The sequence below is a fragment of the Oreochromis niloticus genome, linkage group LG15 (genome assembly GCF_001858045.2).
Source record: "Oreochromis niloticus isolate F11D_XX linkage group LG15, O_niloticus_UMD_NMBU, whole genome shotgun sequence".
NCBI classification, from domain to species: domain Eukaryota; kingdom Metazoa; phylum Chordata; class Actinopteri; order Cichliformes; family Cichlidae; genus Oreochromis; species Oreochromis niloticus.
The window spans coordinates 12207030-12221496 of record NC_031980.2 but is presented as its reverse complement, the minus strand read 5'-3'; the positions used below and the strand labels follow the sequence as shown (position 1 = coordinate 12221496).

Below are 14467 nucleotides of genomic sequence, written 5' to 3'. Positions count from 1 at the left end.
AGGAGAGACGTGCAACATGATCTTCAGCTTCTCGACAAGTCCCCTCTTCTCTCTGTTTTCTTTTAAAGTTTGATGTGTTGTGACTTTTTACTTGCTTACTTTCAAAGCTACGAGTGAATCTGCATATGTTTTATTTCTGTAATTGGAAACACTTGGTTGTAAAGTTTCCCTGCCACCTACTCAAATCTTTGAAGGTTACATTTGATAACTAATTCAATAAAGGACTACTCATTAAAAAAAGGTGAAAAAACAACATCCGTTGGTCTCATTTTAAACTTAGAGCCTCCTGACGAAAATACTTGTTTCGGATGATTTTCTCTTTTTTATTTGACTCATAAAAGGAAATGAAAAAGAGTGAAGGGTGTGACATCAAATGTATGAAGCGTCCATTTCTTTTGTCTTGTTCCTGTATTACATCACAAAGACTTTAGCTTTACCATCAATGTCAGCACTGGCCATTGGTTTAATAATCTGACCTGTGCACAGTGTCCTCTTGCAACATTCATATAAGGCATGCTGGATCCATGCTTTCATGTTGTTTATGCCTAGTTTTGACACTACCATCCGAGCATTGCAGCAGAAATTGAGAGTCATCAGAGCAGGCAGTGTTTCTCCAATCTAATATTGTCCCATTCTGATGAGCCCGTGTGAATTCTAGCCTCGGTTTCCTGTTCTTAGCTGCCTGAAGTGGCACCCGGAGAGGGCTTCTGCTCCTGCAGCCCATCTGCTTCAAAGTTCAAAGTGTTGTGCTTTCAGAGATGCTCTTCTGTGTACCTCTGTTGTAAAGAGTGGTTATTTGAGTTACTGTTGTCCTCCATTTAGCTTAAAGCAGTCTGGCCATGCTTCTCTGACCTCTGATATCAGCAAGGCATTTTTACCCACTGCCACTGACTATATATTTTCTTTTTTTTGGTTAATTCTCTGAAAACCCCAGTAGATCAGCAGCTGCCCCTTCTGGCACCAACAACTATGCCATGTTCAAAGTCATTTAAATAACCTTTCTTCCCCATTATGTTGCTCAGTTTGAACCTCAGCAGGCCATCTTGGCCATGTTTACATGCCTAAATGCATTGACCTGCTGTCATGTGATTGGCTGTTTAGATATTTGTGTTACTGTAGCTTTTCAACTGCCTAATATCACATTAATTTCATGAGAGTTTGTTATGAGCTCTGGAGACTGTCTCGTTGTATTTGTAGAAGGATCTTCCCGTCTACAAATATCTACAAAACCCATCATCTTTTCTCTCCTCTACCTCCTGTCTTTGTATATCTGAACATGTCCCTCCACCTCTCTCTCTCTCTCTCTCTCTCTCTCTCTCTCTCCCTTTCCCTCATCCTCTCATCTGTCCAGCTACCATTTGCCAGGCTGGTCTGTTTTTTCTGCACCTGACAGATATAGTATATGGGAATATAGTTTATAGTAGAAAGAAGCTTCAGGTGGATTGATTTGACCTCCTTGGAGCTGAGTAGCATCAGTGTTTTTCATGTGGTATGTATAAGAAATACTTTCATCACATTATTATATTGTAGTAATGTGTCCTCAGACTATAAGGAGAACAAGAAATAGGTTAGACTACTGAAATACTTTTTTTGAAGAATAACTGTGAATGCAACTAATGTTTGATGTTAATTGTGTTATTCAACTGATATTTCAGTTTGCTGATGAGGCTTAAAATTCAGCCCAAAATTTAAACATATTTAATTTTTGTCAGGGTCCCTGGCTCTTGGAAAAATGATATTCTTTTGTTTTTAAAGATCATTTTTCTTTTAATGGAATTTTTCTTGTTGGTTTCTTTATGTTTGCTAGTTTCATATTCTCACATAGTTCTGTCCATGGTTATAGTTTGGTTTATTTTAACTCCTTGAGTTCCTGTGTAATCCTGCTTCATGTCATCCTGCATGGTTATGTGTTTGCTTCCTCTGTGTTCCCAGCATTTTCAGCCTTAGGCATGTTTCAGTTTTCCAGTATTTCTGTGAATGGCAGCATTAAAGCTGATATTTTCAGTTATACCTGTTTCCTGAATCCTGCATTTGGGTCCACAAACCTGCCCGCCACACAGCCGACACCTGACTGCTTGCAATCTTGTAGCACTGAAAGAGAGCTGGAGAAGCTGGGTCTAGCTTCATAATCCATTTAGCGAATAATAATTTTGCACAACTGACTACTTGATTAATTGGCACTTTTTACACATTCATATACAGTTCACGATTTACCATGCAGCACTTTTAATTTAAAGTAACTTATCAAGTAGGAAAAATATGGTTAAACTTTGCCTCAGGGACATGACGCAGATTGAGAAACCTAAAAGTAGAATCTTAAGCATAAATGGCCATTTTCACTGTTAATTGGAGGCTTTTATGCATTTTTAGTGGGTATTTCTCAGTATATTCTGACTTTTATCAGGAATTCATAGACTTTTAAACCACCATGGGCTATGAACCTATCATATGAGATGTCTTAAACTTCAACTTTTCCATATTCCATGAAATGAGGCTGAACTGTTTTAAAATAACGAGGTAAAGATCAAAGCAAAAGTTGAACTCTGATACACCCGGCTCTCGCTGCTTGAGGCAACAAAAGGAAAACCCTCCTATTCATTAATTTTCTGACATGTATCCATATCCGCAGCAAATTAGACAGCCACACTCATTCTTAATTATTAAGGCCCCTCATTTGTCGATCCGCTGATGACATCACAAGCTCTTTGTTGTTGCAGTGATATGTGATCCAGATAATATCGATGTGGAGACACTCAATACTCTTGTTTTGTGATTGAGGGTCTGGAGAATTGTTTGGTGGTGATCAGGGGAATTAAAGCAACAGGAATTGAATGTCCAGCCAGTTTCAAAGATGTCTGTGATGTATGGACAACTTTATGGTGTTGAATTGCATTTTGAGGGAGCACACAAGTCAGCAGTGGAGTTTTTGCTGGAGTTAAGTTCGGGTTTTAATGTTAACCCACCTCTCCTTATGTTACAACTCAAAGTGACAAGTTTGAAGTTCAGGATGGATCGGCAGTGAATCAGACACTTCATTACCATGATATCACTTCCGTCTTATCGCTTCTCTTTTTCATTGTTTTGTTCACCTTCACTAGAGCAGGGAAGGGAGTTTTCTCAGCCATGAAGCTCGGAAAGATCAAGAGCTCTAGAGATGACCACAAGAAAGGTAAAACACTCCACAAAACAAGACCTGTTTAAGTTACTGAAATTAGAAACTGAAGATTATTTTCTGATCTGAAATTACTTATTATTTATAATTATTTAGCAATGCAAACGTTTGATAGTTGTGTATAGGCTTAAAAGTGGTTTTGAAAGTATTGGAGATCTAAAGTACCCATCATGTTTTATTTGGTAATTGTGTGGTTTTTTTTCTTTGTTTTTTTTTTTTTTAAATTATTCTTGCAGATGAGCCAGCAGTACTGGACATGGAGGACTTGGACAAGAAAGCAATGCGTCTTGCTGGTATGCTGGAACCAGACACCATCTCTTTGGCCTCTGTCACGGCTGTCACCACAGACGTCTCCAATAAAAGGTCTTATACAGTAATGAATGCACACATCACAAGACACAGCATTAAAATACAAGCAGACCTAGAGGCAGATTTCACAACCTGAAAGTTACAGTATCTCATAAAACTAGGTTATCTGTGTGGTGTAATGTAGTGTGGAATCCTGAAACAAGCAGAAACTGCTGGAATCTGTTCTTTCAAAGGCAGACCCACAAGCTGCTAAAAGCTATTAAAAATGCTTGACTTTAAACTTTTATGAAGGCAGGCTTGTGTAAAATGAAGAAGTTCAGTCTGTATTTTCAGAGAGAGCTACCTAGATCTTTAAAGGCAAAGGAGATCTTCTAAAACGTCTTCAGCTGATGTAATGGTAATATGTTTTATAGTCTGATTAGAAAGGAAAATATATGCAGGTCTGAAACAGCTAATGTACAGACACTCAGAGGAAGAGTGGGGAACTCCAGGCCTCAAGGGCCGGTGTCCTAGAGGCTTTAAAAATATCGCCCTGGGACAACACACCTGAATCAAATGATTAGCTCATTACCAGCCCTCTGGAGAACTTCAACACATGTTGAGGAGGTAATTTAGCCACTTAAATCAGCTGTGTTAGATCAAGGACACATCCAAAATCTGCAGGACACCAACCTGGAGTTGCCCACCCCTGCTCTAGAGAAAACAGTGGTTGGAGACTGCAGTTCAACCAAAATTATTGCAACCTTGTTGCCTTTGAAACTGTTGCTACAAAAGTCGATCTACAGTCATTTGGCATTTTTAAGTTAACTTTAGTGCATCAAGATGGCAAAAAGCAGGAATAAGATAGAGTTAGTCTGCTATCAGTTTGTGATTAAATGCTGCCATGTTAGCACCTGTATGAAATCTATTTGTGATAATACAGTGATTAACTGTGATAAATCAGTCAAAATCGCAAATCTACATGCACAGAAATTCCAATTACCAGCCTCAACCACAATAATATGAAACAGAAATTCTGAAATTTCTCCACAAATACTGATATTGGTGCTGCAGGACAGTGACTGCAAAATGGCATAGCAACATGAACCTTACTTTTATGCAAGAATATAACCATGATACAACCAGTTGGCTGCCAATTAGCAACTAGCTGACAAGTTAGTTGCACAGTTTTACATATACATACACTAACATACTATGTTTAAGATTCAAACTTCAAATTCAATTTGTTTCATGCTTCAGTTTGGTGAAGAAAAATCATGATTATGTTGATTTCTTCAGGTCAAAGCCAGATATCAAAATGGAACCAAGCTCCGGACGACCAGTGGATTATCAGGTGAGTTTTTGCATGTAGATGTGGGGTTGAAAGTCACTCTTTGTAACCACCTCTATCTACTTGATTTCCTGTATGTTTGGCCTCAAGTTTGTTTTGTTTTGTCTTTTTTTAATTAAGCATACTTTTTTTTTCTCAGGATGGTTAAACTCAAAGCAACTCTCACATTTGTGTGCATCAGATCTAAATGGCATCTGGGGGCCATTAAATTACCCATATATAAAGAGGAAGGAGATGGCTTACCTAACAGCTACCTTAACTTTTCTTCAAAGTTTAAAAGACCTTGAAGCAACTGTGGGCTACAGGCCAGCTAATTAACACGTCCACTCTCATTCCCTCCTTTTAATATCAGGTCATCTCACTGCAGGCAGTTAGCTTTTAACACAAAAGGTGAAAGCAGAGCAGCCTAGCTGGCTGCTTTCTATCTTTAAAAAGGCTATAGACAAAATAACATGTTGTATCTCATTTGTTGCAAAATTTAAAAATTATAGTTTACTGTCATACAAAGGGATTGTGCCCAGTTGCATGTGCACTATTAATATGTCCACTGATATTGTATATGTACTGATATGTATATTTGTGTACTTTACAGTCACAGCTGTTTGCCTACTGTGACTAACCGCTCTGAATTTATTCATCATTACATCAATAAACACATAAACAGAACAGTTAACTACACTGCAATGATAGCACATGGCCTATTTTCATGACCTATTTAAATTAAAAAAACAGAATACTTTTGCACACCAGCTTGTAATCCTGGTGTAATCATGAGCAGCAGACTGTCTCTCCTTTTTTTTTTGTTTCGCTTGGTTTCTCTTCATCAAGCAAAGACTAATTAAACCAGAGGGATACTTGAATGTGGAAACCTTCAGCTGGGATCTAGTCTGTCCATAAGCAGCTACATTACCTCAGCCTGGGGAGATGTTCGAGTAAAACAACAGTCTAAACTACTGCGCTCTGACAAAAGCCCTCACAGCTTTTCATCATTAGTTTCTGAAAGATGGGTCTGGATTGGTTTTTTTTTATGAATTGTTCTCATGATAATTACTGAACGGTTGAATTATTTATAATGAGACCGTTGCTGTTTTTTGACTCACTATTAGAAGAAGAGCAGCTTGTTTAAAGTTTCAGAGTCAGATCTGATGCATTAATGTCTCTCATCAGATAAGCATCACGGTGATCGAGGCCAGACAGCTAATAGGCCTCAACATGGACCCTGTGGTGTGTGTGGAGATTGGAGATGACAAGAAGTACACATCTATGAAGGAGTCCACCAACTGTCCATACTACAACGAGGTGAGACAGTTTAAGCTTTTAAATGTAATTTGCGAGCTTTCTCCTTAAAGTCACAAATCTGTGCATGTTTATCGTCTGACTCCTATCAGCTCTGTGGACCACTTTTGTGTCTTTCAGTTCACTGTTTTGGTTTTCAGGCAACAATTCTAATTTTTTTCCAATGCAAAAACAACAATAACAACAACAACTACAACCCTGAACTTCATTAATATGCAAAGAACAGTAGAGGATAGGAGTAGTGTTCTCTTTGATAGTGTGATTCTGCAATGATTTATTGACTAGTGTACAATGCACTAAATTGGAGAGTGTTAGTAGCAATTGTAAGGTGGTAGGGACTGTGCAGAGCTCAGCCTCTTTGTTGTGCCCTGCAGGGGGTGAAAGTGACAGTCTGTTATCGATTGTCTGAGGATCCTCTATCAAGAGACAAACTGTAAACCAGAGTAATCATGATAATAGTGCTTTAAGCGTTCTGTCTTTGTGTCAAAACTGCTTCAGTCCCAGCTTGTTCTGCATCTGTGCTATTTCAGGTAGCGGTACATTTCTCTGCAGTAAGATTCCTAAATTGGTTGTAGAGGGAAAATTAGTTGCATATCCATGAAACAAATCTCCTGTCAAACCACATCCTCTTTGCTCTGTTAGATTGAGATCTGGTGAGCGTGGAGGCCATTTGAGTGCAATTACCTCACTTTCTGTTCAAGAAACTAGTTGAGGTGATTTGAGGTATGGACATGCATTACCCAGCTAGAAGCAGCATGGTCATGCCAAGAAAATATCACCCATACCACTACAGCACCACCAGCTGATTGAAGCTTTGGATGGATCCATGCTTTACGTTGTTAAGGCCAAATTTTGAGTTTACAATTTGAATGTTGCTCCTGTAAACAACAACAACAATCTTTATTTATAGAGCACATTTAAAAACCAACGGTATGCCAAAGTGCTTAACATAAAACAAGGAAATAACACAAGTATAATCAGGGTCATAAAAATGTAAAAATGTAAAATTATGTTCACAGGAAAATGCCACCAATACACAATGGCGATATGACATACACAGCGCAAATAAAAGCATAATAGGAAAATTAATAGAATAAATCTATGCAAACAAGGCCAGCATTAACCGGTAGAAAAAGCAAGATTAAACAAATACGTTTTAAGCCGTGATTTAAAAGATTGAATAGAATCAGACGCCCGGATGCCAATCGGAAGGTTGTTCCACAACTCTGGTGCAGCCAGGGCAAACGCTCGGTCACCTCTAAACGAGACTCATCAGACCAGAAAGCATTTTTCCAATCTTCGGTTGTCTCATTTCGGTGAGCTGAATTGTAACCTCAGTTTCCTGTTCTTAGATGACAGGAGTGCCACACAGTCTGGTCTTCCGATGCTGTTACCCCTCTGCTTCAAGGTTCAAAGTGCTGCGTTTTCAGAGTTGCTCTTCTGCATTGCTTGGTTGTTTGACAGTAGTGACCACTGCTCCCTTTTTATGCTTTTCTTATATTTTACACTATATTGAAGCATAACATTTTGTTAGAAAGCTGTCAATTTGACTTAGTTGTTGTGGGGAGGTGATGGTGGTAGGGAGTACTTTAGGAAAGTTGCCTCTCTTTATATACAGAAGAAAAAACAGGTCTGTTATCAGCTCAAAACACAAATTGCAGTTAGGGATAACCTGCCCACTACAAGAGAAGAAGAATGAAAAAGACTGCAAAGACTGTGGGTGATGTAGGGGAACGAGGCTATGTTGCTTTGTTAGAAGAGGCAACCACTGTATTTTAATCCACCCATGCATGCCTGCAGCAGAGTCAGTGGGCTACAGTCCAGCACAGTATAATTGTCTTTACAGGGAGAGAATAACTGCCCCACATTAGTGTGGGCAAACAAACACTAACTGCTCATGTAAAATCACACATGCTAGAACAAGAAATAAATCTTACAAATAGTCGGTGGTGTGTATGTGCAGTTTACTAGTTAATTATCCATCCTGAAATAAAACAGCAGCAGAAAGCAGCAGATCTCCCACCAAAGTGGCCTGATAATGAGAGGATCACGTCCACATGGCTTCTCTCGTCCCCACAGTTCCTTAGTTAATTTCTGAACTGATGTTTTCTTGACTTCAAAGTTATCTAGAAACAACTGCCTGACACATTTTACTCCAAGACCAAATCTGAAAAAACGATGTGTTTTCCTACAATCTTTACTACAAACGAGGGCATGAGTAACTGCATATTAATGAGAAACCTTTTTTTTTACTCTGCAGTATTTTGTCTTTGATTTCCACGTCCCTCCTCACGTCATGTTTGACAAGATCATCAAGCTTTCAGTAAGTAATTTATACCACAATGTGTCCACACTTGAGTGCGTCTGAATAGACTGTTACCATACCCTGTTTCTTACAGGTTATGGTATATGAGCTGTAAATATTACATTGTTAGTTCACAAGGGAAAATGTAATCCAGCCAAGGCTGAAACTGTTCGTGCTTTATAAGGTGTAAAATATGTAAAACATTATGCACCCCCAGCTCCCTTAGTAAGAAATCACATTAACGGACATCAGTTTCTTTATAGATTTTTATAGATTATTATAGTCTCATAGCTTATTGCCTTATATACAATAATATCCTTTTCCTTTTTGCCTAATTAGGTTATTCATTCCAAGAACCTTTTACGGAGTGGGACCTTGGTAGGAACCTTCAAAATGGATGTTGGGACTGTTTACTCTCAACCTGGTAAACTCCAAGCAGTAGTTCTGTTTTCATGCTTTTATTTGCATACATGTAATACTTTCCATTTTCAAATATTAATTTACTAAATGATTTTTTTTTTTTAAATTCTGATGTTGTAAAGTGAAAATGAGCTGATAAATGCTGTTATGACTAACTGATGGATGGACATCTGTCTCAGAACACCAGTTCTACCATAAATGGGCCATCCTGTCTGATCCTGATGACGTCACAGCAGGATGTAAAGGATATATAAAGTGTGACATCGCTGTGGTCGGAAAGGGTGACAACATCAAGACTCCACACAAAGCCAATGAGACTGATGAAGATGACGTAGAGGGGTAATAGGCTGTCACTGATTAGGAATACTGTCGTCAAGCGAAATCTGCAGCATGCATGAAAATCTGTTAAATATCTCAGATTTACTAACACATATTCTGAATTATCCCCAAGTATTTCCTTTGCTTGTCACATGAAATTATCTCAAATGCAGACAGTAACTCCACAGGCTTGCCTCTGGATGTTGTTTTGCTACTACCCTGTCCTCTAGAAATCTCCTGCTGCCAGAGGGCATCCCAGCAGAGAGGCAATGGGCAAGGTTTTATGTAAAGATCTTCCGTGCAGAGGGACTTCCTAAAATGAACACAAGCATCATGGCTAATGTGAAAAAGGCCTTCATAGGAGAGAACCGAGATTTGGTGGACCCCTATGTTCAAGTGCACTTTGCTGGGCAGAAGGTAATATAAGGTTTAAAGGCTTGAAGTAGTTAGATTATTAATTACTGCATTTATATTTATGTAGGCGCTTTGGGCATAGTTTAGTTAAGCACCCAGGAAGAGTTTGTGGTTAATTTTAATATTTCTGGACCGTGTGGTACCCGGAGGTTCAGATTAGCTCCTTTTGTAGAAATATTGTTTATTGAACCTCTAGAATATAAAATAAATCAGATTTAAACCATGTTCATAGTAGTTTAAGCCGTAAGTACGTCTTTCCACTAACGGTGTGCCATTACTTCTTTTGGCCTAAAAGTGAGCATGAGTGAGTTTATGTTCAAATCAATGTTTATTTTAAAAGGGACAATATTATCATCATGTAAATATGGGAGATTTAAACATACAGGCTAATTTTCATCTTCAGTTCCTAGCAAGCTGATGGCAAAAAAAACATACGATAACAAAGACATTAAAAATTAAGATGACTTATAAAACCTCACAATGACAAACATACAAGATATTATTATTATTATCTGCTCACTATCACTGGAACACATTGTTTTCTCTTTGTGAGATATGCAATTGTGAGATATGCAATTATGCAGTTAATTATAAGGTGTGAGAAACTGAACTGTGATAGTGTTTTGATTATAACATTTTTCCAATTTAGCTTTAGTATGAAAAAAAAAAAACATTTGCAGTTTCTGTAGAGCGATATAATTTCAAAACCCAAACTGAGTTATTAAAGCTACACGTTGAAGCAGGTTGTCAGCATTTACTTGCAGTGATTCAAAAAATTGCCTTGGACTACACATGTATGAGCTTCATATGCATAAGCTTACATTTAAAACAAAACGTCAGATGGCTGGCTCCAAAACTGCCAGCTACCTGACATTTTGCTTCAATTTTGAGACTTGGAGATTGCCAACTGGGTAATAGTTGCTGAATTCATTACTTCTGTAGTGCCAATCATTCACTGACACAAAGGCTCCCTAAAATGATTTCAGTGTAAGTCACGGAGATTAAAACCCACAGCATTTATTCCAACTGCAAAGACAGCTACTGTATTTTATGCACTGTGGTTTCTCAAGGAACCAATTGAAGAGAAAAACAAACTACTATATACTATATATAAATACTATATGCCTCAGTAAGTCACATTTAATCAAATGAAAAAAATCTGAGCACTTTATTTAGCATTTAAACATTTAACAATATTTGCTATGGTGACTCTATAATGTCTTCTTTAAAGTCTACATTATTAAACTGGCACGCCTATAACTATATAATGCTATAACTGACCAAAGGTGGGTTTTTTTTCTCTGTGATTCCGTTATAATTCCTTTTCCTTTCTCCAGGGAAAGACTTCAGTCCAGAAAAGCAGTTATGAACCAATATGGAACGAGCAGATCATCTTCACCGAGCTGTTCCCTCCTCTCTGCAAAAGGATAAAGGTCCAAATAAGGGACTCAGATAAAGTCAATGATGTTGCCATAGGAACCCATTTCATTGACCTACGCAAGATATCAAATGATGGTGATAAAGGTGGGTCAAAACGTAGTTTTTCTTACCAACATTGATTATCTGCCAAGTACTTTAATTGTTCTGCCATGCTAGTGTCTATCTGTATTTTACTAAATGTACTAATTAGTGTGGTAGATTGTGTATTGAGCCATATGACGTGCCTGACCTTCTGCTAATGTCTGTAAGAAATGACTTGTCTGACATTCAAATTAACTTGCTGCACATGCTTAACCAAAGGAGAGGTGCAGTGGACTGGAGAGAATATTGCAGCCCAAGACAAGAACTGCACAAAACTGCATAGCCAAGGCATAAGTGCAAAAACCACAAATGCTGCAACAGTAAAGCAAAAAACAATTTAAAAAATCCCATGAATGCAAAAAATCCAGCAAACAGATCTAAACTGAATTTGTTTTTGGTTTTTTTCCCCCAGATTTAATTAAAAAAAACAATACTTCATTGATAATAAAAATTAGGGCTTCCACGCCATCATTCTGTTTGAGCCCATAATAAAAAATATTTTTCCTTTACTTTGTTCAGGTTTCTTGCCTACCATGGGTCCAGCCTGGGTCAATATGTATGGTTCCACCCGTCAGTACACTTTAATGGATGAGCATCAGGACCTGAACGATGGACTCGGAGAAGGGGTGTCCTTCAGAGCCCGTCTCCTGCTTTCTGTAGCTGTGGAGATCCTGGACACCACTTCACCTGAGATCATCAGCTCCACTGAGGTTCAGGTGGAGTCTGTTTCCAACATCTCAGAGGTGAGATAGACCTGAGATGGTGGTGCTGTGTAGCTTTATGGTGTATTTGTGAAGACAGGCACGCGTAACTGCTCAGCAGAGGAAACAAAAGCATTCGATTTGTTGCTTTGAAGCTGTGTTGTTCATATTTGACTCTTTATTCATGCTCAGCTGAGAAAATCGTTTAACCCAACTTCAAACGTTAAACATAAAATCATGTTTTAGTCATTATTTGTTATCATGTGAGAAAATGTTCTGGTTTGGGGTTCTGAACAGGATGCTAATAACTAACACAAGTTTAATGGCATAAGAATATCAACTTGAGTCTTCCAGGACTCCATTAGCGAGATAAATTGGACTGGACTGGCTGCTGCAGGGCTACTTAAAAAGCATAGTGATGAACAGCTGCAAATAATACTGTTTTTTAAAGTGTAATGATTAATATTTTTTGATATTTTTTAATAACAACCACATGAATGGATAACAAGCAAAGGGCAGAAAATTGGAACATAAAATCAAAGTGCCTCAGCAAGTCAGAAGGGAGACATGCAGTTTTTATGTCTGTTGTAAATTGCAGCTGATTATCTGAATTGGATGCACTTTGCTCTTGTAAAATGTTTACTGTCTTTTTTACCCCCATCAGAGTGCTACAGGAAAAATAGAAGAGTTCTTCCTCTTTGGTTCCTTCCTCGAGGCCACCATGATCGACAGGAAGATTGGCGACAAACCAATCAGTTTTGAAATCACGATAGGTAAAAAATAAATGAAAAAATGTACTGATTTGTTGTGTTAATATTGACCTGAAAAGTCAATAGCTGTTGTAACTACCTGGATTGATCATTTAACAGGTAACTATGGCAACCAGATAGATGGCGTGAGCAAACCGTCATCAAAGAAGAAAAAGAAAGACGGAGAAAATGAAGAAGAGGAAAGTGAGCTGATCCAGAACTCCAGTGAGGATGAGGCGGATGAGGATGGAGACCTCGTATCAGTGTCCTCAACTCCTCCCATGAAGCCCGTCATCACTGACAGGTTAGGGGTGAAAGGTCACAGATCAGAAAACAATTTAAATTATTTTGCTGTTATTAGATTTGTTTCAGTTAGCCAAAAAAATTTATGCCTTGCTCAGTAGCGAACTGTTATAGACTTTATCATTTTTAGTAATATAATGAAATTTAACTAATAAGTATTGTCTGTAATAAATACAAGTTAATTAACAGTCCTGTTCAATCATTACAGGAACTACTTCCATCTTCCCTACTTTGAAAAGAAGCCATGCATCTACATCAAGAGCTGGTGGCAGGACCAGAGAAGACGACTTTACAATTCCAACATGATGGATAAAATTGCAGACAAACTGGTTAGTGTACATCTTTATGGCACAAAATCATTCTAATAATCTGTAGCAGCCAAGCTAAACACTGAAGTATGATGTTTAGTGGTGGTTAGCACCTTCGCTTCACATCAAGAAGATCCCGGGTTTGAATCCAGTCTGGAACCTTTCTGTGTGGAGTTTGTATGTTCTCCCTGTGTCTGTGTGATCTTCTATCCTCCCAAAGACAGTCCACAGAGTTCTATAGTTCCCTAGGTTGAACAGGTGACTTATATGCCAAAGGCTAATATAGGGTTCAAGTTTACCCCAGATCTTCCACTTTTCCTGTCTGCTTCACTGTACTGTCTAATTAATGCTAAATGCTAAAAAAAAAAATGTTCTCTTTGTCTGCAATTTTCAGACTTGGTGAAGCTGTTGATTGAGTCAAATGTGACCCTAGGGTGGCCAGTTGTAGTCCGCTGGTTTAAGATATTATTTGTTATAGTTGTAATAGATGTTTTGAATGTGTGAATGTATGAGTAATAACAATTTGACTTGTCCTAAGCTTCCGTACTGTTTGTGTTTGGACAGGAAGAGGGTTTGAATGATGTTCAGGAGATTATTAAGACTGAGAAGGCATTTCCAGAGCGTAGACTCAGGGGAGTGCTGGAGGAGCTCAGCGTCGGCTGCAGGTGAGCTACATAATAATGATCATTTCTCATGGTTGCGTATCAAAGCTACATACAGTTAGCATTCAAACAGCAAGTAAGACAGAAAGCTACCTCTGCTACTTTCATGAAGCGGCACTCAGCAGTAAAGTAAATAGTTATTAAACATGTCATGGTAAAAGGAAATAGCATTGTTTTTTTTCTTTACTTTCTGTCAGTAGATTTTGAAGCTATTTGAATTAATAAACCATTAATAGTTTAATAGCTCACCACTTGCACATATAACGGCTGTAGAATCACAGAAGAGTAATACTGCAGAATATAATTTTATATACATTGTTAAGCCTGTCGAGTGTGTGTGTGTTTTCTTTTGTTTCCAGTCGGTTTGTGTGTCTGGCTAACAAGGATGTGAACCAAGCAGGCAGAACCAAACTCGATCGAGAGAGACTCAAGTCCTGCATGAGAGAGATGGTATGATCCATGTTTCTGTAATGCCACGAATGATAGAGGGGAAGTTGAAGTTGTAGCTAACTAATTGCTAATCTCTTTGCTAAACAGAGTAAATATTATGGACTTGATATTAAGGCCAAACAAGAAAATTAATTTCTGAAATACATTATCACTGCCTCATGATAATTCAGTGCAAAACGTCTGTGTGCATTTGCAATATTACCAACACC

At 38.2% G+C, this 14467-nt stretch overlaps 1 protein-coding gene across 9 annotated transcripts in view; it reads left to right on the top strand.

Annotated features, from left to right (window-relative positions):
* Positions 1-14467, top strand: part of otofa (otoferlin a) — an 88702-nt gene that overhangs the window by 55648 nt on the left and 18587 nt on the right. For all 9 annotated transcript variants that reach the window (XM_019346139.2, XM_019346142.2, XM_019346141.2 and 6 more), the window contains exons 6-20: positions 3099-3169; positions 3409-3535; positions 4760-4814; positions 5979-6110; positions 8368-8430; positions 8752-8836; positions 9012-9171; positions 9381-9567; positions 10902-11088; positions 11605-11828; positions 12451-12559; positions 12656-12839; positions 13047-13167; positions 13711-13811; positions 14168-14258. In XM_019346139.2, the coding sequence (XP_019201684.1) occupies positions 3099-3169; positions 3409-3535; positions 4760-4814; positions 5979-6110; positions 8368-8430; positions 8752-8836; positions 9012-9171; positions 9381-9567; positions 10902-11088; positions 11605-11828; positions 12451-12559; positions 12656-12839; positions 13047-13167; positions 13711-13811; positions 14168-14258 (1897 nt within the window). The remainder of the gene's footprint in view (positions 1-3098; positions 3170-3408; positions 3536-4759; positions 4815-5978; positions 6111-8367; positions 8431-8751; positions 8837-9011; positions 9172-9380; positions 9568-10901; positions 11089-11604; positions 11829-12450; positions 12560-12655; positions 12840-13046; positions 13168-13710; positions 13812-14167; positions 14259-14467) is intronic.